Source organism: Micropterus salmoides, unplaced genomic scaffold, assembly GCF_014851395.1.
Source record: "Micropterus salmoides isolate LMB-PRFRI ecotype aquatic unplaced genomic scaffold, ASM1485139v1 Ms_hic_scaffold_5, whole genome shotgun sequence".
Lineage (NCBI taxonomy): Eukaryota > Metazoa > Chordata > Actinopteri > Centrarchiformes > Centrarchidae > Micropterus > Micropterus salmoides.
In genome coordinates this window covers 37272905-37298500 of record NW_024044237.1, presented here as the reverse complement: position 1 = coordinate 37298500, position 25596 = coordinate 37272905, and the positions used below count along the sequence as shown (strand labels likewise).

The window sequence follows — 25596 nt, the reverse complement described above, 5'->3', positions numbered from 1 at the left end:
TCCCTGGTGAGTGAGGACATCCTTACCTAGCTGCAACACCTAAACTTAACATCAGTGATTATTGTGACCCACTGGAAATTTAAAATTCTCAAGCAGGAGAAGGCTAAGAAGTGAATTGGATTTTAATCGTCAGACACCCAAATAGGGTGCAGATTACAAAATTAGCAGATATTATTCTGATTAGAGGCCTCAAGCTGAAGAGAACAACAAGAAAACACTTACCTCAAGCTAGAAAAAAGGAAAATACTTACCGTTTTTGAACCAAATTAAAGGGAAACCTAAGGAAAAGGACATTTAAAAGATACCACTCTGTCATGCCTGATGAAGGACAAGCCGCCCTCCGAAACGTTGCAACAAGGCAGAGTGAAGCAGGACCAAGTCGGCCTGAATTAAGGATAAAAAAATCAACAGCTACAGGACCCGTGGAGTCCAATTTTTTGAACCAGCGCAGAGGTAATGCACTTTTGTGTCTGTTATAAGGGAAAATGTGGAGTTTGGAGGTGCTTTTCACTTTCTGGGGACTCTGAAGGCACATCACAGGACCGTGCACCAGTCTGGCTAACACTCGTTAGCCGGGACTTTTCCCCTCCTCCTAACCAGCCAGTGCCGTGTGTGTCATTCTGGAGCTTTCCCTGGAGAGTGAGGACATCCTTACCTAGCTGCAACCCCTAAACTTAACATCAGTAATTATTGTGACCCACTGGAAATATAAAATTGAAACCTCAAGCAAGAGAAGACTAAGAAATTGGATTTTAATCGTCAGACACCCAAATAGGGTGCAGATTACAAAATTAGCAGATATTATTCTGATTACAAGCCTCAAGCGGAAGAGAAGGACAAGAAAACACTTACCTCAAGCTGGAAAAAAGGAAAATACTTACCGTTTTTGAACCAAATTAAAGGGAAACCTAAGGAAAAGGACATTTAAAGATACCACTCTGTTATGCCTGATGAAGGACAAGCCGCCCTCCGAAACGTTGCAACAAGGCAGAGTGAAGCAGGACCAAGTCGGCCTGAATTAAGGATAAAAGAATCAACAACTACAGCTCACTTACCGGTCACGGCCCGCTCCTTGCCAAGCCGGCTTCGCTAGATCTCCTTGCCAAGCCGGCTTCGCTAGACCGGTCACGGCCCGCTCCTTGCCAAGCCGGCTTGGCTAGATGTCCTTGCCAAGCCGGCTTTACAAGGAAGCCCATTTTCACACTTTGAATCTAGCTGTTGGATTCCGTCCCAAACGCTGCGAGAGGGACAGCATCCAACAGCTCGTTTCAAAGTGTCAAAAACCCACTCCTTGCGAAGCCGGCTTTGCTAGATGACCTTGCCAAGCCGGCTTCGCTAGATGACCTTGCCAAGCCGGCTTCGCTAGACCGGTCACGGCCCTGTCCTTACCAAGCCGGCTTCGCTAGATGTCCTTGCCAAGCCGGCTTCGCTAGACCGGTCACGGCCCTGTCCTTGCCAAGCCAGCTTCGCTAGATGACCTTGCCAAGCCGGCCTCGCTAGACCGGTCACGGAACACTCCTTGCAAAGCTGGCTTTGCTAGGTGAGCACAAGGATCATCACCTGATGATCGTGGCTATAACCCCCTTACCTAGCCCTAACCCTTAGCCCTAACCTTAACCACTTGACCTTCTGACCTAAACCTAACCAATCAGGACATTATAATTACGGTAATTGATACACACTCAGTGTTAATTTCAAACTGATCTGGCACTACAATTAATTTATGTTAAAAACTACAAAATGACTGCCCACTAGGGGCGCCACTGGAGGATTTCTCACTTCCCAGGTGGTGGGAGGGGTCAAGGGTCATAGAGGTTGCTGACTTCCTGTCCCGCTCTCAGACCTTGTTTTCGCTCGTCTTTGGACAACAGAACTCAAGGCACAGTAAGAATTTATGCCTGAAGAAGGTCTTTTTAAAGACCGAAACGTTGCATTCTTGCGAGATTATTATATATATATTTTTTCATTATTATTATAATAATAAAGCCTTGCAAACGGACCATCACGACTCGCTTTTTTACTTTTTCACTGTTTAGCTTAGTTTTGAAGTGCTAGCTAGCTGTCTTCCCGACACTGCCACACACTGAAAAACCTGCTGAACACCGCAAACATGACGCACCGAGGAGAGGAGGACTGGACGCGGGTCCACTACCGACGCGGACGGATGCAGCAGCGGGGCCGCTCGCCACCTTCGCGGGTAAGAGAGAGCCCGTATTCCCGCCGCTACCACGAGCCGCGGCAGCCTCCCCGCTCCTACGCAGCGGCCGTCAGGGCCCCGCCAGCTACGCGGACCTACCGCCGCGAGCCCCCGCGCCGAGAGGACCATCGCGGACCGCCAGTCCATCACCGCCGCGGACCTCCACCGGTCCGAACCAGGACCGACTTCTCCAGACGCAGCAACAGGTACGAGGGGTTCAATAGAGCGACCCGAGGGCAACGCGGCACAGGCGACCCTCCGCCGTCTGACCCAGACTTTACCTTAAGAACCAGAGTGGTCTACAGACTGATCAAAGCTAAACACCACCTTAGCAATGTCATGGCACCAGAACCACCCAACTCCATCACTAAGATGACCCACAATCTGGCCACTGTTATCAAACCGGCGGCTCCAAACGCCACGACCCTGTCACTCATTGACGGTAATGCCAGAAACTGGGCTTACAACACACTGCTGATACTCAGAGACCACTACAGGGACTGCATTCAGACGGACCTGCAGATATTGGTACAGTTAGAAGTGACTGACTGGCGAGAGAACTTTGAGGTGGCCTCGGCCTGGGCCAGACGCCATTTTGGGCGCAGACTGCACCGAGATACGCTGGATGACACACAGGTGCTCCTGATCCAGCGCCTCTCCAGAGCCCCACCGGCTCACGCCGAGCCTGGCCCGCCAGCCCACCCTCCCGCAGCAGCACACGCAGTAGTAGTGGACCCGACCTTAACGGTGGCCAGCATCACACAGACCGACAACGCACAGCCCCACACACACACACACAGACTCAGACGGCGACAGCTCTGCCCCCCGGGCCGGTTGGCATTCAACCTGGGACTGCTCAGACTCTACGGCCACCGGTGGACCCACCTTCTACGCCGGCGGCTCCGCCGCCCACACCAGCGGCTCCAGAACCTGCTCAACCACCTGCCGCCACCCAGCCTCCACACCGGCCGCCTGCAGCGCAGGGGAACCCAGCGCCGGCGCGTCAGCTCAGCGTGACAGCGGAGGTACACGCCCCACCTGCAGTGGACCTCCTCCTGCCAGACATCTCAACACCGGCCGGACCGTGTCTCCTCTCCAAGGCCACGATGACAGAGCAGAGGACGGACGGGCCCACGGATCCTCAGTCTCCTCCTTTCCTCCCTTCTCTCCCTCCTGACTTTCTCTCCTCTCCCCTCACCTGTCTGTCTGCACCTGTCCTCCCTCCCTCTCTCTCTCCTTCCTCTGGGATCGTCCCAGACACGCAGCTGGAGCCCAAGGAGCAGAGACCCAAGCGCACCGCGAGGCGCCGGAGCGAGGCCCCCAGCTCTCCTCAGCCTCCAGCTCCTCCTGAGGACCCCAGCACCACGGCCACGGCCGACGAGGTAATCGTGGTTGAGGCATCTCCGCAGGTAGCACCGCTGCCTCCCGCTCCAAAAACTGCTTTGGGGCCTGTTCAAAGACAGCTGACCTTTGACCCACCTGCAGCTGCTGCTGCAACAGCAGCAAACACACCAGTACGTCGCCCCACACGACACATTAACACCAGCAGGAAAATGAAAGAGTGGTGCCTGTCAGCCAGGAGCAAGTGGCTGATCATTGGGGATTCAAATGTTGCCAGGTTTCCCCCTTTCCAGTGCCCTGACCTGCAAATAGACAGCTTCCCTGGGGCCACGTTCAGGCACGCAGAAGCCATTTTGGCTAGGACCAATGTGTCTGCAAACATTGAAAAACTGGTGCTCTCTTTTGGGGTCAACAACAGGGCACAAAAAACAATGACCACTGTTAAACAAGTTCAGAGAGCAATCAGGATGGCGAAGCTGGCTTTTCCCCAGGCCACAGTCATGGTGCCGGAGATTAATTTCTCCAGACACCTACCTCACGCAGAGCAGGAGAACCTCAGACAGCTTAATCAGTACATTACTAACAATCAGCTGTTTCTCCCTGCTCTCTCAAGGAACGACTTCACCACCGAGAGAGACGGCATCCACTGGTCTCACTCCACGGCCCAGCACATGCTGGACCACTGGCTGGAGTCGTTAAAGTAGCTACCCCCGTGAACACACGTCCTCAGACGGGGGGGAAAAATGTTATTAACCTGTCCAAATGTTTTGTTTTGTCTGCAGCCCAGTTTGCTCTACTTAGCAGGGGACTGAACTTCATCCCAACGACCAGCAGCGACCCAAATCTCAAAAAACAAATCCGATTTGACCTACAACAGTACCACAGACGACTGAAATTGGCAACCTACTTTGAGCACAGGCCTGACACACAACGACCACTCTTCACCCCCAAGTCCCAGTGGGTCCCCCTAAAGGTAAACTACCCCCAGACATTGACGCACTTATCCAGACAGACTTGCACTACTTCCAAGACCAATTCAGATTCGGCTGGGTTAAACAAAATTTGAATAAATTTGAATTTGAAGCATTAGAACAATTAAGACGGAATAAGGACATTGTGATTAAACCAGCAGACAAGGGCAGCGTAGTAATTATTATGGACAGGGAACAGTACCTATGGGAGGGCTACAGACAGCTACATGACACGACCTACTACTCCAAACTAAAGAAGCCCATCTACAAGGACACCACTCCACTGACGGACAAGATTATACAATCACTCCAAGACAAGAAATTCATCAACCACAAACAGACTCTATACCTCAAGGGGGACAGCGAACCTCGACCCAGACTGTTTTACATGCTGCCTAAAATACACAAGGACCCTGCTAAGTGGAGCAAACCTCATGAGATCCCTCCAGGACGTCCCATTGTGTCCGATTGCAGCAGTGAGACGTATTATACAGCTGAGTTTATTGATCATTTTCTTAATCCTCTCTCGATCAGGCATGCCAGTTACATCAAAGACACGTATGATTTCGTAAACAGAATTAAACAAATTAACATCCCCCTGAATGCCTTCCTCTTCACCATGGACATTGACAGCCTATACACAAACATTGTAATCCCAGAAGGCATTCAAGCAGTAAAAAACATATTCCAAAATACCCAGACGCCAAAAGACCCGACAGAGAATTATTGCAACTTTTAGAGATCAATTTGACCAGAAACGACTTTGAATTCAATGGACAATTTTTCCTCCAAATTAAGGGCACGGCCATGGGAAAGAAATTTGCGCCCGCGTATGCCAATATTTTCATGGCAGAGTGGGAAGCGGCTGCCTTAAATTCCTGCCCCAAAAAACCCCTCTATTACTACAGGTTTCTGGATGACATATGGGGGGTCTGGCCCTTTTCAAGAGAGGATTTTGACCAATTAGTTCATATTTTGAATCACCACAATCCTGCAATCAAACTCAAATATTGTATTGATTTTTTTGGATACCACTACCTTTAAGGGTCCCACATTCACCCAGACTGCTAGACTTGACCTCAAGGTGTTTTTTAAGCAAACCGACACACATGCTCTTCTGCATAAGTCCAGTTTCCACCCAAAACACACTTTTGCAGGTTTAATCAAGTCTCAGCTGCTGAGGTTTCACAGAATCTGCACTGATAGTTTGGGAAGAAAGCTGCTCTGCAGTCTGATGGTGCGGCAGCAGAAACTGATATATCTCTTCCCTGAAGGCAGCAGGGTGAACAGGCTGTGGCTGGGTACTGTCCTTTAGTACCCTTTGGCCTCTGTGTAGGCACCTCACCGATATCACTGATGCTCGAAAGATGGGTACCAATGATCTTCTGAGCAGTTTGAATCACCCGCTGCAGAGCCCTCCGGTCCTGGGCCGTGCACATCCCATGCCAGTTTTTGATGTTTCCAGTCAGGATTCTTTCTATTGCTCCTTTGTAAAAGCTGACAAGATCTTCGCGTGGGAATTTGGCCTTCCTAAGTTTCCTCAAGAAATCCAGTCGTTTCTGAGCTTTTTTCACCAGCGTGGAGATGTGAGACGACCATGACAGGTTCACTGTCATGCTGATTCCCATGACCCTGAAACTTTTCACCTACTCCTCCTTAGCTTCACTGATGGAGACAGGAGTGTCTCCTTGGTTTTGCTGACGTTGAGCAGTAGATTGTTCTCTGAGCACCACTCTGCAAGATTATCAGTTTCCTCCCAATATGAAGTCTCATCGTTGTTTGAAATCGGGCCGGTGGTGTCATCCGCAAACTTTAGAACAGAGTTCTCTCCATGTCGGGGGATGCAGTCATGGGTACAAGGGCGTCACCTTGAGTTGAAAAGTGGTGGGGACATTTATGTGCTCATATTAGGTGTGTGAACAAAAATCATGTGGTAACAATTTCAGAACATAAAAATATCAAATATAATAATTATAATACAGTAGCTTTTTGTTTTTAATCCTAAGTTACTATGTTTGGACAAGTCAGATCTCTTTCTTCTATATTTACATTGCATTTCATGTTTTCCTATTGTTCAAGTCAACCTTTCTCATAGATATTTTATTTCTCATTTAACAATCCTGTTGCAAGCTAATTTTTTATAAAACTCTTAGCAAATGCTTTCAAACAGTGGTGGGGACAAAATCAGCCATTTCCAAAAGTGGTGGGGACATGTCACACAGCCCTGGGGGGCTCCGGTGTTGACATTAGTGCATGTTTAATTACATTCTTAAAGGACACGGGATTAGCAGAAATCATAATTTTATTTTTGGTTTTGTTATTGATTTGTTTGGTTTTTACTTTTGTGTTTTTAAATCTCGGCCTACACTCCAGTACAGTAGGGGGCGGTAATGCACCATTTAAGTTGTATGCCAACCGTCGTTTCACAACGAAGAAGAAGAAGCAGAACCTTTGCCAGTCGTTGCTGCACGGACTCATATTCAGCTCGGACAGCATTACAATCGGCTTCTGTTTGATTATTTTCCAGCGTTAAAATCATCGTAAAAATATCTCGCCGCTTGGTTTCTTTGCGGTTTTAAATTGTTATTTTTCGGTGAACTGAAACGTTAACGGACGCTCGGTGAGAGTCGGGCGTCGTTAACGGAAAAGGCCGAACACGGTGAATCGCTAACATGCTACGTGTACAGTAACGGTTAGTTAGCTTGCCCGAGGGAGGCAGTTGGTTATAACAGACATGGATCCAGAGCGAACCGGTTCGAGACGTGGATTTTTAACTTTTTAATGTTTACTTAGTAAATGTACAAGCTGTGAAGTTGAGCCGTGGTCGAAGAGTTCGCCTGCGGGACTGGCGGGTGTCTGAGAAAGGATGGAGGAGTGAAGAACAACACGGCTGCTCCTGGCGTTGGTAGTTTGAGAAGTTCTGTGGTTTGTTTTATTTACTAAGCCGGACTGAAACGAGGCAGCTGAGAGGCTGTAAAGATGATGTACTCATCCAGAAGAAAGCCCGTCCTCTACTTCAAAGAGGAGAGGAGGTAAGATTGGTGTTAGTTTTCTTTCTGTTGATTTTAAAGTGATGTTAATGGCAGCCATAACTTAGCTGCTGCTGTCACCAACACTTTGTTCCTGTTAAAAACCCAAGTGTTAAAGTGACGTGTGAAACTAACAGTAACGCTCTTTCTTGGCCCTTCAAGAAATGAGATCTCTCAAGTTCCCCATCCGGAGGAGAAGTGAGTACTGCAGTTTGGTGCTTCAACCAGTGGTTCCCAAACTGTGGTCCAGGGACATTAAAAGGCCGGCTGAAGTCATTCCTGCCAGGTCTTTTAATTTAAGTTTATTCCAAATTCAAATGGAGATTAAAGTTTCCCAAGTACCCAAATCTGCCAGGCTAAATGCAAAATGACTAGCGGTGGGAATCGCAGGGTACCTCACCAGGGCTCAATGTTACACTTTTTTTTCAACAGGTCCCACCAGGCCAGTGGGTTTGACACTTACTGGCCCGAAGACAATTTTTACTAGCCTTCCTTCCAAAAGTTATAACAAAACCAAATACTTATAAGTTATGTTATACTGTTAACATGTTTAATCACATGTTTAATCGGTTATTAAATATATCCTGGATATAAAAAAACTAAAATGTAATCACAGTTAAAGTTATAAAAACAGAACAATTTACTTTAAAAATAAAACATACTAATGGAATCAAACATGACATGCTCTCTCACCTGCTGACAGCCATTCCATTAAAAAAAATGTACAGAGAGCAGAGGATAAAAGTCACTTCTATCCTGATTGGTCGCCATGGTAGCGACCTGTCAATAACAAGGTAGCCCCGCCCTAAAGCATATACGCTGCATTATTGCCTATTTCCCCTCTAAATGGGACCATAATTTACTAAATGAACATCATGCTGTGTTGAAGAAGACTTGAAACTAGCGACTGAGACCAGAAACTCATCAGGAAAGTGTTTACTGAGGGAATAAATCAGCTGACAAGTAGAAACATTTTCTCAGATGTCTATACAATCAGGTTTAAAGCCCCCCTCCAGTGTATTTTGACATTTCTATGATATTTCATATTTTTCTGAATCATTTCCTTACAATGTTGATTACCCACATAGTTCACCAAATATTTTTTGACAAATAGCTTAATTTTGTGATCAAAGTTGCTTAGTTGTTAAAATGGGGTTGACGTATGACAATAGTCATTTCATACGTCATTCTCCAAGCTTGCGCAGGCGCACTGTCAAAACACTGTCACGCCTCATTAAGTCAGAGCATCAAACCGATAAACATTATTGTGAGCTAGCTAATCAATTTATCATGTCATTTACTTACGGTAGGTATGTCTCTCTGTGTCTGATGGCCGTTTTTGTCTTTCTAGTTTAGTTAGCTAAGTTGTAGTTAGCCAGGTGTAGTTAGCTAACATAGTTATTGCAGAAAGTTGGCTAACAGAGGGTCTTCATTTTATTTTTTAATTTCCTCCTCTTGGTTTAGTGTGCTGTTCATTTTCATTATGGCATTTGTGTGTGCGGTGGACAGATGACAGAAAACGCATCACACTTTCACTTGCCACCGTCTTATATACAGTCTGCAACATGCATTTTACTGACGGCCGTTTTACCAATGCAGCGGCGGAGGCAACGGTATCAGAAGTCAGTTCAACAGAGTAATAGACCACCCACACCCCCGCGTTAAAGTAAGCGCACTATAAAACGTAGTGGGAGTTATCATGTGCAGTGCATGGCAGGACTATCGACTGTATGATTGATAACAGCTGATACGCGCACATTAGTTTCTATCATGGGTAAGTAATAGCTACTCCTGCCAGAGAGTGAAGTGTACTAAACTTTACAGTGTAGTGATGTTAACACAGCATATCGTTAGTGAACACTCCAGCCGCTCAGTTGTCATGGTAATGTATTATGTCCGACTATTAACCACACCGCCTTTCTCTGTCTTAGAACGTTCATCAAAAACAGCAGTTAAAACTGGCGGGAGGGGGCTTTAAGTGCCGTCTGCATGGTTTCACTTTCAGACCGCTTGATTGACATTAGAGAAATAACATTTGACAGCCACTTGTAACTACAAATTACAGGTCATTTGAAGTTTAGCTAACTGATGAGTTTCATCTGGCTTGATCGATAGATATAACTGAGTATCATCTGCATAACAATGAAAGTTTATGGAATATCTCCTGATAATATTGCCTAAAGTAAGCATATATAAAGTGAAGAGGATTGGTCCGAGGACAGATCCTTGAGGAACTCCATGACTAACTTTGGCGTGCATGGAGGACTCATCGTTAACATGTACAAACTGAAATTGATCTGATAAATAGGACTTAAACCAGCTTAGAGCCGTTCCTTTAATGCCAATGAAATGTTCCAGTCTCTGCAATAGGATCTGATGGTCAATGGTATCAAATGCAGCACTAAGATCTAATAAAACCAGTACAGAGACAAGTCCTTTGTCTGATGCAATAAGGAGGTCATTAGTAATTGTCACCAGAGCTGTCTCTGTGCTATGATGAGCTCTAAATCCTACAACAAACTTTGTTCATCCAAGAACCATTAAATCAGATTAAATTATGTTCCATCAGACAGGTTTCACTTGTAGAATAGTCACGGGAAATTAGAAGTTTTCCTTTTGTATACATCAGCAAAAAAATCTTGGGTGGTTGAGCCTATTTGACTTGCTTGACATTGCATTCTTCTGCGATGTGACTATTGCGCAAGGGCACAATGCAATGGCAATGTTAAAACGATATATTGTGCAGCCCTATCTGGAATATTGATACAGTATTATGGAAAAACAATATATTGCTGTATTGATTTATTGTCACACCCCTAAAAACGACATCATAGAGCATCAACCAAGCTCTGCAATATAATAATTCAAATCTTTATTTGTGCAGCACTTTTCATACATAAAATGCTCAGTGTTTTACATTCACAAATGTGTGTGTGTGTGTGTGTGTGTGTGTGTACACACACGAGTAACGAATAAATTAAGCATAAAATACAGCAGCATGCACTTACGCCACAAGCACAAAACACCGCTATTAAAACTGGAAAAGGGTTGCAGAGACTGCTATAAAATCAAATAAAAACAAACAAAACTTTTTACTGTTCAATACTTGATGCATTTAGCAGACTGGCACCAGAGGACCTGAGTGAGCGAGTTGGCATATAAACAGATAAAAGGTCAGTTACAGAACATGTGCTAAAGTAAAAGAACTTTAAAATCAATTCTAAATGCTACAGGAAGCCTTTGTAGAGAAGCTAAAACAGAATGAACGCTCTCATTCGGTTTTTAGTTAAAGCTCTTGCTGCCGTATTTTATATTAGTTGCAGCCTGTAAATATATATTTTTTTGGGTAGACCAGTAACTAGTGCATTACAGTAGTCCAAACATGAGAAAACAAAAGCAGGGAAGAACGTTTTGGCATCTTACAACGCAAGGAAGGGTCAAAATGATGCACAGTAAACACACCTGAAAGCTACTCAGAGGGTTGTTTCTGTATATTTAAGCCTGGTCCCTGTTTCCACGTATGTTGGTGTTGAAATGACTCGTAGCTACAGAAAGGGTTGGATCTGTGCAGTAGATGCTTCAGCCGGCAGCTGAACAGGCTGCAGTGGCTGCAGCGTATTCCTGTGTGAAAATGGCGTCCACAGAAAGTGCTTCTTGTTACCAGCGACAGGCTTGGACTGTTTAAACCAGGTGTCTTCCAACATCATGGAAAGGATCCCTACGAGGAACTCCAGGTGAGGCCCTTCTGAAATCTCATGAGAGGTGAGATGTTGAAGGAAGACGCCGGTGGAAACGTGGGTCAGAGTCCAAGGAGCTCTTCATCTGGAGACTGTGGCTCCAATAAATACGGACCATCAAATTCAAATGACTCCTCTACGCTGTCAAACAAAGGGGGTCACCAGGAGTCCCTCGTAGGGATCCTTTCCATGATGTCAGACACATGGTTTAACAGTCTGAGCCTGTCACTGGCAACAAGAAGCACTTTATGTGGACGCCAGATTGACACGCACAATCGCCTACAAGCTGTTTCAACTTCCGGCTGAAGCATCTACTGCACAGATTCAAAACATTCTGTACCTGAGTCATTTCAACACCAACATCCTCTAAAGATCCCCTCCAGACATGTATTAAAATATCTATACAAATGGTCTTTAAAAGGGCACCTGCTCCTTCTAATAATCTATAAATATGTCAACATTAAATATTAACATTTAGTAGTTTGGTGGGTTCTTCATGTGAAGGTATTTCCTGCAGATCCAGTGTAGCCTGATGGCAGAACATCAGCTCCTGATGTTCTGTTAGTGTTTCACACCTGGCAACATTTTGTCAACACAGACAGGAGGAGGCAACAGGATGTAACGGTAAATGTTCAGTGACTGAAGGTCTGCAGGGGACGACGCTCTCCCAAGCTGGGGTCAGCGCAAAAGTTCAACTACGCAGACCGCGGCGTGTGCCAGGCGTGGCGCAAGACATTGAAAATAATGGGCCTCAGTGCAGTGTTGCGGTGGCTCTGAAAGGTTGCACCTGTTTTGTTTGGTTACGTTGCACTGAAAGCTCGACTCACCGCTACTTCATCAATTGTAAGTGACATGTTTATATTTAATTCTTAACAACCTGCCACGTTATTTAACTCCGTTATTATGTATTACCTTTACTTGGGTGTCCCGCAGGTGCTGCATCAAGTTTAATATAGGTATTTGTTCCTTTAGCAGCAACCTTTCAACGGCAAGTTTTTGAACAGGTGATCCGTCACGCCCGGGTCAGACTTGGTGTACCCGAAATGCACCCAAACTGCTGCCTTCAGTCGTTTCTTTGGTGGAAATAAAACTTGAGAGTTTAGCCGGTGTGCAGTAGAAGCCTCCATGTCTCTGATATGCACGGCACTTGGAGCTGGTGCACCGCTGCTGTAGCTTTGTTTTCGTTTTGTGCAAGTTGCCACAGCTTCTTTTTGTGCAAGAGAAACACTCGGTGTAGCGGAGCCTTTACGATTAATTAACGGTGATGTTTTTAAATCGTGATTAAAAGGAAAATCTGGTAATCGCTGCATCCCTACTGTAGGGCTGGGTATAGTTTGGAAAAAGTTCAATAATAGTTTTAATACAATAACTGAGTTACGCTGTGGATACTGAAACGGTACACTTTTTTTGATACCTTACTTTAAAAAAAACACACAAACGTCACTGACTGACAAAAGCCAAAAGTTGTCAAACGTTTTCGAAACACAAGCAGTCGTGCATGAACTTTTAATAAACTGCCGTCTAAAACTGGCAAAACCTGATGATGCTGTACTCGGTGGGGGTCGTTTCTCTTTACGTATTATGACACGCAGTTTGGGAACCTCTGCTGCCAGCTTGTTCAGTTTGTCGCCTGGTTTGTCTTCATCAAACACTGGCTGACTGTGTTGCATGACTGACAGGAAGTTTAAACCCTCTGGCTGCTGCAGGTCTTGTGCATTAAGAAGAGGACTGATAACGAGGATATGGAGTGTATGCGAGAGCTGTCACTATATTTCCAGACTCTGCCTATTTAAACAACCCATATGTGCAGGTGGTGAGAAGACAGATCTGCGCTCTGTCGTGTTCCCTGCGGCCATTTTACACACAAACTAAATCGGCGCTCCGCTGTTGCCGGAGGCGGGGAATATGATACTGTGACAGCAATGATTGAGCAGAATTTGATTTGGCTGATATCTTTTAAAATTGAAAGGTGCTTCTGGAATAGTATTGGCTCACAAGCACATGGAACACTGCTGGTTTGAATGGTTATGATATTGAGGATCTACAATTAATGTGTGAAATGAAGTGAATTGTCCTAAATATGACAGAACATGGTGACAAATATCATTCACACGTTCCCAGAGCTCAAGGTGACGTCTTCAGATGTCTTGATTTGTCCAAAACCAAAGGATATTTAGTTTACAATGATTTAAAAAAAGAGATGCTGCTGCAAGAGCATGGTTTGTAGTGTTCTTGCTAAATAACTAAAATTATGAATTGATTATAAAAATTGGCACTTTTCTGCCGATCAACTAATCTAATAATCGACTAAAAAGATTATATGAAAATATGATTCCGCATGAAAAAAATTAAATGTTTGTGTTGAGGAGAAACGAGAGAATGAAAAACAAAACGGACGTTTGAGGCTTGTTCATTGTGTGCCGCTTTAACTGCATGGAGGTTTGTGAGCAGTTAAATGATCAGATGTTCACCCACAATCCTCTGCGATTCTGGGGTTGTTTCTAGAGGCTAAAACTGCCTGGAGCTGCTTTTAGTTTATTACAGTTTTATTTTGGTATCTCCATGTATTTCACACAAATTAGAGTTCCAGTAAATTAATACATCTTTTTTCATCATTTAATGTTTATAATACAGGTGTGACCCCCACGAGGAGAAGACTTCTTTCAATGTTTATTACTCAGTGCAGCTTGTCATAAGTCTGTGTTGTCTTATATATTTAATAATTACATTTAATTTGTAGCTAAGCTTGCTGCTAAACTGTGGAAGGAGATGCTAACTTGCGTTTCAACACGTGGTCTGTGTGTTCACAGGTTCCTGTCGGGTAAATGCACGGTATACAAGCTGTTCGGCCTCTGCATGGTGCTGCTGTTCGTCTCTCTGTTCTGGCTGCAGTTCAGCTGTTCGGGTGACATGTCCGCCACCATGCATGAAGACAGACTCCTCCACCAGCAGCCGCCGCCCTGCCCGGGGGACGTTCAGGCGTCTGCAGCGGACGACCCCTCCTGGGGTCCTCACAAACTGGCGCTCATCGTCCCCTTCAGAGAACGCTTCGAGGAGCTGCTGGTGTTTGTTCCCTTCATGCACACGTTCCTCAGTAAGAAGAAGATCCGCCACAAGATCCTCGTCATCAACCAGGTGGATCACTACAGGTGAGGGATGACTACAGGTGGGAGATCTCCTTCAGCAGCACCTTCCTTTAGAACTTTAGCACAACATGAATATAACTAAACATTACAGGGAGCTTACTGTAATGTTAATGTTGAGCTCACAGCAGGAAAAAGTGGGGCTCTGATGTCTCTTCAGCTCTTTCCTCTGTTGTTGTTAGTTCAGAGTTAGTTTAACATCATTGGAGGGAAGGCATTAGCTCAGTCTTCAGCACAATGGCTGCCAACTGCTTCTAATTAGGACGGGTTAAATGTAGATAACTAACACATTTCCCCTTGGGGAACAATAAGAATAAGGGAGTATAAATATTGTCTTAAATTGAATGATAAGCATTACGAGTGAGCAGTGATAAGATTTTAGTTAAATGATTAATGAGCATCTAATAAGTACATTTAAAAGCAATAATATAATTTTGCTTCAAATTTCACTCTGGTCTCTTCTTTAAATTTGTGTTTGACATAATACCTTATTATCTCAATTAAAAGGACGGAAACAAATGAATATGTGGCACGAAAGGCACTTTATTATTTTGGCTGGTAAAAAATATGTTCGTGGATGTTTTCATTGGCAGGTGACCCAAAAAGTTCACCCCTGCTGCTTTGCTCTGAATCTAAAAGCCATAGTTTACAGAGAGGTTTGTCTCCTGTTGTTTCAGATTTAACAGAGCATCTCTGATCAACGTGGGTCACCAGGAGAGCGGTAACGACACAGACTACCTGGCGATGCACGACGTGGACCTGTTGCCTTTGAACGAAGCTCTGGACTACGGTTTCCCCGAGGACGGACCTTTCCACGTGGCCTCGCCCGAGCTGCACCCGCTGTACCACTACAAGACCTACGTAGGAGGAATCCTGCTGCTCACCAAGAAGCATTACCACATGGTACTGAGCTGCTTGCAGATTATGAATGCTGTTAAACCTCAGTGACCTGAAGGTTTGTCAGCCAGGAACAACTTGCGCTGTCCAGCCTATTTCACTCAGGGCAAACATTATGTAGATTCTATGAATAGCTGCAGCTGATTAACAGCACGGTATGAAAATATTAACCTTGAAAGTTAAAAATGGAAAAATTAAAAGGCAAAACTGGATTTTTGTTGTCCTCTTCCACCGCAGGAACTCAACTAAATGATGTAGTACAGGTTCTGCTCGTTTCCATTTGTTCATGTACTTTCAGGGGTCAGCGGCAATGCTGATCGTGATTGGTGAAGCAGGTGGGATGGCTACGACAAACACAATGTCTGGTAGAGAGTTTTGAAGGAGCACACAGCCAAACGGTGGTGGTGTAACAGGAGACACATAAAGTAGCATAATGCTGCAGTGGACCTAACCGAAAAAGACAGAGTGGTTTGTTTCTGCCCATACCTGACAGAACTGTTCAGGTGGTCTGGGCCCTAATGGTCGTGTAAGATGTGCAGCAAAGGCTTTGGCGAGATATCTGCAAAAAGATCCCGGTTTGTACAGAACCGTGGAAACACAATGAACAAGCTAAAGGATCCCCAAAGTTCTTTAAAGTTCAGATTATGGGAAGCCCCAGATCACACGAGGTTAAGTTTCTGCTGTGGAAAAGGCCTCTCTGACATTGTCCAGGTCTTTTTTACAACACAGTCATGTAATGGTTTCAATTGTCCACCAGATGAAGCTGTGGTTCAGTCTCCAAATGTCTCGGTGCAGGACAGGGATTGTTTTTTGCATTTTGACAGTTTTCAGCCTCTGACAAAAGAGATTACGTTGATTCCGACTTTATTTGCTCAGAAGCAGGAAATAAAATGGTTTATTGTCCGTTTCCTTTATTGCAGTGTAACGGGATGTCAAACCGGTTCTGGGGTTGGGGCAGAGAAGACGACGAGTTCTACAGAAGACTGAGAAAAGCTGAGTTACAGGTAAAATTTTCAAGAGAACAGTGAGTAATCAGTGTCACCAGGACCATGTTTGGATTCTTAGCTTTTAAAAATGTTATTAAATTGGTGAGTCAGTTATCAGAATTATCATTATTAATTGTTTATTTTTTATTTCATCTATGTGATCAATCAGATGAATATGATGGATACGTGTCCCGGCTTCTGTTCATTCTTTGGTGGTGGTTGTTTTTCTCTGCAGCTCTTCAGACCGAGTGGAATCACAACGGGATATAAAACCTTCCTCCACATCCACGACCCGGCCTGGAGAAAGAGAGACCAGAAGAGGGTCGCAAGTCAGAAACAGGTACAAGACTTTCATCATTACAGTGAACGGTTCACAAATAACATAATGTTTACCTGAGGAGAAACTGCTCACCCACAAACAACTTGCATCCGTTACTATGGAGAGTAGATGTCTTTTGTAATGCTTTATAAAATCTAGTTAATATCTAGCAGGCAGCAGTGGTTTAATGGAAAGATCCCCACGTGGAAGAGTAACAAAAACATAAGTAAAGTTTTTTTCTTGTTCTTCTCAACCTCAGATCTCCTGAGACTGCTTTTCTGCTCAGTAAAAAAAATCATCTTTGACTTTAATTGTATCTGTATTTAATAGGCTTTCAAAAGGTTTCATGAACCAAAGAGGTTATAAAATTTTATCAACTACAACTGGGCAGCTGTGGCTCAGGAGTTAGAGCGGGTAGCCCATAAATCGAAGGTCGGCACTTCAATCCCAGGCTGCATGTCGAAGTGTCCTTGGGCAAGATACTGAACCTGCCCCTGGCGGCTGTTCCGCCTGCGTGTGAATGTTAGTTTCTGTTTGAGCACTTAGGCTCAGTGTATGAATGTGTGTGACTGGTGAATGCAGATATGGTGTAAAAGCGCGAGTCGAAAAGACTAGAAAGGCACTATACAAATACAGAGAATTTACATTTACAACTGTCCGACTGTAACCGCACAGTTTATCATGGATAGCGATGTGCCTGCCCATGGTGCAGGTAGGCAGAAAGAAGCAGCCGTGAGCAGCTCCGGTCAGGCTCTGCAGGTTATTACTGGGAAGGCCCGGACGGCGGTGGAACTTTTACAGTCACAGTGTTGTAGCCAAGCAGGAACCTACGGTTCTTAAAAGGGAAGCTAATGCTTAAGTTCCTTAAACCTTCTTTCTGGCAGCCAGCAGGGGGCGACTCCACTGGCTGCAGAAAGAAGTGTGATTGTATAGAAGTCTGTGAGAAAATGTTTCTACTTCTCAGCTGATTTATTCCCTCAGTAAACACTGAGTTAATGGTCTCAGTCGCTAGTTTCAAGTCTTCTTCAACACAGCATGATGTTCATTTAGTACATTATAGCCCCTTTTCGACTGCATGGAACCGCCTCGACTCGACTCGCCTTTTTTGAGTTTTCCACTGAGGAAAAGTTGTACCTGTATCTGCTGTCAGGTACTTTTTATTTATTTATTTTTTTTGAATCACCTCTGAGGTTCCAAGCGAGCTGAGGCGATACTAAAATGTGACGTGAAAACACAGCAGACTGCAGATTGGTCAGAGAGAATCGTCACTATTCACTGTGTCATCATTGTGTGCGCCTGACAGAGGCCAGCAACAGAAAGTTTAGTATTTTACAATTTTCTTACGTTATTTCATAACTAATTTTGAATATTGACAGTTTTATGAAAAGTGATGGTGGGTTTGCCGAGTTGAGGAGCTGACGGCGGGGGAAGCCTGCACCAACCTGCGGGAGGTTGAGGTGAGGCGAGTTGAGCTGGTAGTGGTAATGAAAAAACGGCATATGGTCCCATTTATTTAGAGGAAAATAGACCATAAAGCAGGGGAGGCTTCAGGGCGGGGCTACCTTGTGACCAGGGCGACCCGTCAGTCAGGATACAGGCGACTGTGACGTATCTGCTGCTCTGTGTACATTTAACCAGCACCGTTGAAAAAATCTCATTAGGAGTCGGCTGCTCATTTTTCTGGTAAACACATTTTGTTTGATGTCTGTTTGTTGCTAGGATGAATAACGGATGCACCTTTCTAACCAAACTAGCTAGCGCGTCCGTTTCGCCCAAATCTGGTCACGTCTGGTTCCAAAAAACCAAGATGGCGACAACCAAAATGCCAAACTGCTCGAGGCTTCAAAATTATAGAGAGCCTAAGTCCCTCCCCTTTCGTTGGACCACCGTGGGACCTCATTTCGGAAAAATATTAGTCAACGGCAAGGGACAACAAATATTTTGATCCCGTTTGAATTGTGCCCCCCGTGACCCTGTACGCAGGATAAGCGGTTGGCGATGGATGAATTGTGCCCTGAATGACACACATGATGTTTAAAGTCAAGAAAGTCACAGTTTGATGTAAAACGGTTGAGGTATAAGACTGAAAATATATAATTACAAAGACCACAAACCCAGAAGTCGCGTATGTGACGTCGTAACTGTTTCTGTCAATGACTGAAGCTAACGTGACTGAACGTCAAAAAACTTACATGAGAGGATGATGTGATAAAAGGACCAGGAGTCGTTGGATTAAACACATCGGGTGAAATGTATTTCTGCATGGAACATAGCTGAGTTATCTAGCTAGCAGCAACCAAGCAGTAAACGTTAGCTAGCATTACCGCGCTAACATGTCGGTGACATATATGGTGCGAGACGAAAGATGTAGTTCATTGAACGGTTTTCACACAAAACGACATAAAACAGCGACTTTCTTGACTTGCAAAATTATATTTTAAATTGGCAAACATATGTGTAATTCAGGGCTCAGTTCTAACGGGGTCAAAAGATAAGTTGTCTCTCGCCGTTGACTGCTGTACATATTGAAATGTGGTCCTATGGGCCGGAAGCAGAAGCGAGTGACTTAGGCTCTCTATAGTCCACAAACCAACAGGTGACGTTACGGCGCCCACATCCACTTCACACAGACTGTGATTGAATTATTTTATTTTTAAATTAAAAATAAAATATAAAAAAAAATTATAATACTAATTATAATAATATGTCGGCTGAAACTCACAGATCAACTCTCCTGCTCAAAATCTGATCATTCTGTGCCCCTCTCCACCCCCACGACAACACAAACTCCATTATCAACCTTACAAAGTATTAACATCTTGAAAACCATTTGAACCCCCCCCCCCCATTCCTTCCTCCATGCAGGAGCAGTTTAAGGTGGATCCAGAGGGGGGGCTGAGTAACCTGCGTTACCAGGTGGAGTCCAGGCAGGAGCTGACCATCAGCGGCGCTCCCTGCACCGTCATCAACACCAAGCTAGAGTGCGACCAGAACCAGACTCCCTGGTGTCTCCTGGCTTAGAGGACGTACGCAGGACGGGTCCCGTTTGTTCACCTGGAGGCTTTAATGTTCTTTATCAAAGAGTGCAACAGAGACTTTTCAGTAGCACTGACGGATCTGCCGCTGCCCTGCCCTTCCAGATGTGGGGGGGAAATAACGGTACAAACACACACATATTGAACACTGATGAAAGGAAGCGGGACACAAGCTTGTGGTAACGCAGAGCTCAATATCCCCCAGGATCAAACAAACTACCTTTCCCGTATAAACAGGTACATCTCAACAATAAAGCTGCTGTTTTACAAGCCAGGGAACATTTTCCAGTGGATTAAAACCTCGTACTCGTGGCTTCTTACCTGTCAAACTGCTCAGGTCAGTAACAGAACATACTGACGCGAAACGTTTGGTGCCTGACGACGGAGACGGACTGTTAAACCAAACCAGACTAAACTAAAACAGATCAGCCTGGTCGAACCTGAGCTGTTCTGATTGCGTCATCTTTGATTTTGGTACCTGCTGGCATTATGTGAAAGCAAACTTAAACAGTCTATTTTTGTTTTTTGTACTTTGGGATTGTGCAAATGGAGCAGAGGTTATGGAGGGACGGCTACCAACACAGCATGCTGCACCAGAAATGACATACATCTGCCAAACATGCATCACACTGTCATGTTGATTCAGCCTTTTATCCATGTTGGAGATAAATTCTTCAAAAGCAAAAGTATTTCACAAAACTACTAACATCAAAAGAATCTCTCCTGCCGACACTGTTTTTAAAGGAAGTCTGTTGAAACTCTTCGTATCTAACGGGGGAAAGCAGGAAGTGTATTCATTTTACATTAACATTTTTACAGTATGTCCTTCTTTAACAGACGCACACTGAATTCACCAAAGAGAACAAATGATTTCATAATCATGACTTCTGTATCCCGTAATAACGTCCTATGAGTTTGCATTTTGTAATTATGAGAAAACGTCTCCAAATTAATTTTCTTTAGTGAACGCGGTCTGTTTCTGTACTATATAAAGTAAACTGAGCCAAACCAGGCTGAACTGAGCTGAAGCAGGCGCTGAGATTGTTTGTTAAAGGGAGGAACTTTGCCTAAACGATGAGCATGAAACTAAAGGTCAATTTATACATCTGCGTTGAATCTACGGCGAAGCCTGACGTGCAAAATGTTACTAAACATCGCAGCGACGCAGAACTCAAGCATTTCCTCCTACACATTTCCAGCTTATCCTCCTTCCTCATCTGGTACATACAGTCTCCTCCGACACCTTCTCTCATTTCAATAGTAATCTCACTAAAAGTAACTGTGCGGTGTCGATCAGCTCCAACTCTCAACATGATCCGCTCACTTTCAGTCGCCATTGTTTGTAGTAGCCCACACCAATGAAGAAGAAGCCACATTAGAAACCACAGTGCCAACTACTGTTTTGGCAGTGTAACTGCAGAGCGACGCAGACACCAAATGCTCACGATAGTGCGTAGTCTCGACACAGAAAGTATAAATTGGCCTTAAACACAAGCGAACATTTGTTGAAATGATCAGATAATTGAATCCAGCATCGGACGGATTGGTGTCATCTTCAAGAAATATGCCTGCTGTTTTTTGCTCATTATTAAATTCATTCGATTATTCTCTTGACTTTAATGTTTTTGGTCTGTAAATGTGAGACAGCAGTGAATAATGTCCAAGTTCCCAGTGACAAACAAAGCACCACAAGGTAGGCTCACGAGCTGTTCTGGAGCTTTTGATCCCCTGATCTTCCTCAGCAGATGGGAGTGTTTTTGAGCGCGTACATAATAACCAACTAGTAATCTAAACGTTTAAAGTGGCATGGACGGGAAGTCCTGTGAGCGCTCGGGAATAAAAGGCATGATGGCAAGTTGGCAAACTCCTTCATCTGCTGATGAAGATCATGTGAGATGATCAAAAGTTCTAGAACAGCTACTAATGGAGCTTCATCCTTCAAAATGACTTCAAGCAGTCCAACACATGCAGACGTTCAGCTTTCTGTCGTTTAAGACGCATAACTAGTGAAATCCTCACTCCCCAGAAGCTGCAGCTAGATGATTATTGATTGATCGACAAAGCGGATGCAGATTAATTTTCAGTCAATCGACAAATCTATTCAGCAGGTTCCTCCTCAGTCAAGACTTTATTTTAAAAAATGTATATAATTTAAAAATAAAACCCAATGTCTGCAAGCATTTTATCAATCGGCTCTTACAAAAGCATGAAAGAGTTCTTTCAGCCTTTAATCCTCCCCAACAGTGACACTCGGTGTTGGTGAGTGACCATCTTTACCTACTGATCATTTCCTGTTGCACTAGTGATCTAAAAGAGAAGCAAGGTGATGATGACGATAAACATACCTGTAGTCCTGAATTTTCGCTGAACGACCTCAGGCCCAGAGAGAAACCAGATGGGAATGTATTTATTTCTTTGGGAAGTATTTTTTAATGTATTTCTGATTAAAATTTTGTTTTAAATTATTCCTTTTTGTTTTTATAAATTAACTGCTTCATTGACCTTAGATCCACATGTAGAGTGAAAGGCTGCAAAATATAATAAAATATGAGATCTAGTTTAAAAGATGAAAGCGTTAAATGTGTGTAAAGACACGGCTGAAGTTTTAAGTATTTTCATCGTAAAATTTACTTTTAAAGTTATTGTGTCATTTTCTTGTGAATCTGCAGACAGTACTCGGTGCCCTTGCTTCCCACAGTTGGAGCGTACATTTAAAAAGGATATAAAGGCCTTTAAAAGTTGAGAAAAAATTAATGTACAAATTGTTCAGGTGTAAAAAGTTCCATTTTGTTCGTTGGTGGGAAGCTGGTGAGGGATCTCTCTGTTACAGCACATGCTTCAGCTCTCAGAGACGACACATACCCCCCGTCCTGAGGAAAAACTGGAACTGGTTTCATATAATTTTTCCGTGCAATATGCTGAATTTGGCACCCTGAAATACACAAGAGTCATTGAAAAGTCCTTGAAATATATCTTCTCGAGTTCCTCTGAGTCTGTCAGTATAAATGTGACCCTGCAGAAATGGTTCTGTTACAGTGTGGCTTTTAGTTTAATATTCAGAGGGCTGCTGTCGCTGTCTTGTTCTCTGCTGCTGTTATGTACTGGTCAGCCTCCGGATGGCACTCTGGAGTTTTTAAGGGCCATAAGCAATGGTTTCAGACCATCTGTACATTTACAGGCCGTGATGTCATGCTGTTATACTTTTATTTCCCAGACAACGGTACCATGTTTTTGTACAATATTCAGTATTTATATAAAGTCTACAAAAATATCTTGAGGTTGGTTTTTCTTTCACATATCTCGTCAGACTGGATCTGTGTGTTTTTGGTCGTTTAGGAAGCTGCCAGATTACTGCCAGGCCTGTTGAATCAAGAAATCACTTAAATATAACCTGTGTGACAAAATGAAGTATGCTAAAAGATCTCAAAAAGCAAGACATCATCCCACAAGCTAAAGAAATTCAAGAACGGATGAGAAGCAAAGCTGTTGATATCTATCAGTCTGGAAAGGGTTACAAAGCCATTTCTGCGGCTTGGGGACCAGCCAGGCCAGCGAACCACAGTGAGGGCTATTATCCACAAATGGAGAAAACTTGGAACAGCGGAGAACCTTCCCAGCAGTGCACTATTACTCCAGTCCATCGACAACTCATCCAGAAGGTCCCGAAAAAACCTAGAACATCATCTAAAGATCTGCAGGCTTCACTTGCCTCAGTTAAGGTCAGTGTTCATGATTCAACAATCAGAAAGATGCCGGGCCTAAATGGCATCCATGGGACAATTCCAAGGCGAAAACCACTGCTGAGCACTCGTCTCACATTTCTCAAAAAAACATCTTAGTGGTCCCCAAGACTGTTGGGGCACTATTTTGGGGACTGACCAGACAAAAGTTGAACTTTCTGGAAGATGTGCGTCCCATTACATCTGATTGCATCAAAGACTCATTGCCAGTTATTGCAAAGTCTTGATTGCAGTTGTTGTCACCAAGGGTGGCACAACCCGTTATTGGGTTTGGGGGGGCAATTACTTTTTCACATAAGGATAGGTTTTTGTCCCTTAATAAATTAGATCTGACTGAAGACTGCATCTGGTGATCTGAAACATTTTAGTGTGACAAATATGCAACAAGCAAAGAAATCAGGGAGCGGACAAATACTTTTTCACAGCACTGTAGATATTGCTGGATCTAAAATATTTCATATTTCATTTGTTGTTTGTAAGGTCTTCCCCTGGACGGTTTTGAATATTTAAGAAGGGACTTGTGAAGTTTTTTTTCACACTAATATTGCATTTGGTGGAAACGTTGCAGATGCCTGTTGTGTCAGAAAGAGGTAAAAGAGATGATCTAAGATTGTGAATGACCTCTCCTCTAGGAGGAAATCAACCAGGTTTATTAAATCTGGAGGGTTAATCCTTAGGATTGGTTATCATTTAAATGTATTGATTCTGATTCTGCTTATGGAATCTGGTTCTTCTGGATCCTCGGTTCTGGTTCCTTCCCCACAGATCTTGTCAGCGCTCAGTGACCTACGTCCTCTTCCTCCTTGCTCATCTTCTGCTTCATGGCTAAAGTGAAAGGAGTCTCTGTACTAGAGGGGCATCCCTGGGGACTCGTTTCTAAGAAAATATATATTTTGAATCATTGGGAGACCTGTGGCCTGTTCCAGTAAGGGAGTTCAACCTACTCAGTTAACTCGGGGTTATCAGGCAAACTCAGGGTTGACAAAGTCTGACCGCCTACTAAGCCTGAACAATTAATTGCATGTGTGATATTATCGCGATGTGATAAAATGAGATTTTCAGATCGCAAAGGCTGCGATTACACTCTGGTCACATGACACCCAAGAGTAAAGCGGTCTGCAGAGAAGCATCAACTTCGCTGCACCTTGCCTTGTTGTTGTACAACGGCCTTCAGCTTGACAGAAGCTTCTAAGCTTGTCTATTAAACACGAGAGGCGTCACTGTTTTATTTTCGCTGGCCAACTTTTGAATTGAACCTCAAACTGAGTTTTTATTTATTTATTTATCTTTTTGCTTACTGGGACACAGAAAGATGGACTCCTGGGTTCTTGAACTGTGGGTTCTGGTACCTTTCCTGTTACCTGATTTAAGTCCCCTAAAAATACATATGTCTACTCTTGGGAGCAGAAATGTGATCAACAAAAGTCAAGATGGTCTGGCTTTTTTAAAATTGTGATCTATCATTTGTTGAGTTTAAAAGCTGTCCTGATGGGTTGGCTAGAGGAACTGTCATACAGTAACCAATATCATAATAATAATAATAATAATAATCTTTATTTGTAGAGCACTTTTCAAAAACAAGTTACAAAGTGCTTTAACAAGTGTAAAGACAATAATACAAAAACAATAGAAGATAAAAGCATGAAAACATTGAAAAGACTAAAATACACGTTTAAGTAAAATACAATAAAATAAAAGGGATAAAATAAAGTCAAATAAGATGGGGAAAGGCTTTTAAGAAGGGACTTAAAAGAGTTCACTGACTCAGCTGACCTGATTTCCTCGGGCAGGCTGTTCCAGAGCCTCGGGGCCCTGACAGCAAACGCTCTGTCCCCTTTAGTTTTCAGTCGAGACTCTGGAACAGACAGCAGACCTCTGCCCGAGGATCTCAACATTCACTGAAACTATGGCTGTGTTTGAAACTGAAGGCAGTTGCCTCGCTGCCTCGATACCGTAACAGACAGCTGCCTCAGAAGGCATCACTTTCAAATGAAGACAGCTCTGTTTACATTAGTTAGCACTTACAGCAACTCGTGACATCAGCATGCCGTCTTGCGTCTCTTCTAATAGCATCAGTGCTGTCTTCAAAAGTGGCCGTTACTGGGGCAGTTTGAAGGCATCTTGCGCGACAGGAAGAGATCGTTCGAGACCTTCTGAGAGAGCAGTTTAGCCCGTTTCAAACACAGCCTGTACTGGAACCC

The 25596-nt window shown here is 44.0% G+C and overlaps 1 protein-coding gene across 2 annotated transcripts; it reads left to right on the top strand.

Moving 5' to 3' along the window:
• The first annotated feature begins 6960 nt into the window (after positions 1-6960).
• Positions 6961-22926, top strand: b4galt7 (xylosylprotein beta 1,4-galactosyltransferase, polypeptide 7 (galactosyltransferase I)). 2 transcript variants are annotated; one of them, XM_038699510.1, is made up of 7 exons: positions 6961-7541; positions 7701-7824; positions 14086-14424; positions 15096-15321; positions 16236-16319; positions 16537-16641; positions 19486-22926. In XM_038699510.1, exons 2-7 carry the CDS (start codon positions 7703-7705, stop codon positions 19639-19641), a joined length of 1032 nt encoding a protein of 343 aa, XP_038555438.1. In that variant the 5' UTR covers positions 6961-7541; positions 7701-7702; the 3' UTR covers positions 19642-22926. The 2 variants fall into 2 exon arrangements, with proteins under 2 accessions (XP_038555438.1, XP_038555439.1); XM_038699511.1 differs by lacking the exon at positions 7701-7824 and having other exon boundaries at positions 6963-7541.
• Positions 22927-25596: the final 2670 nt, after the last annotated feature.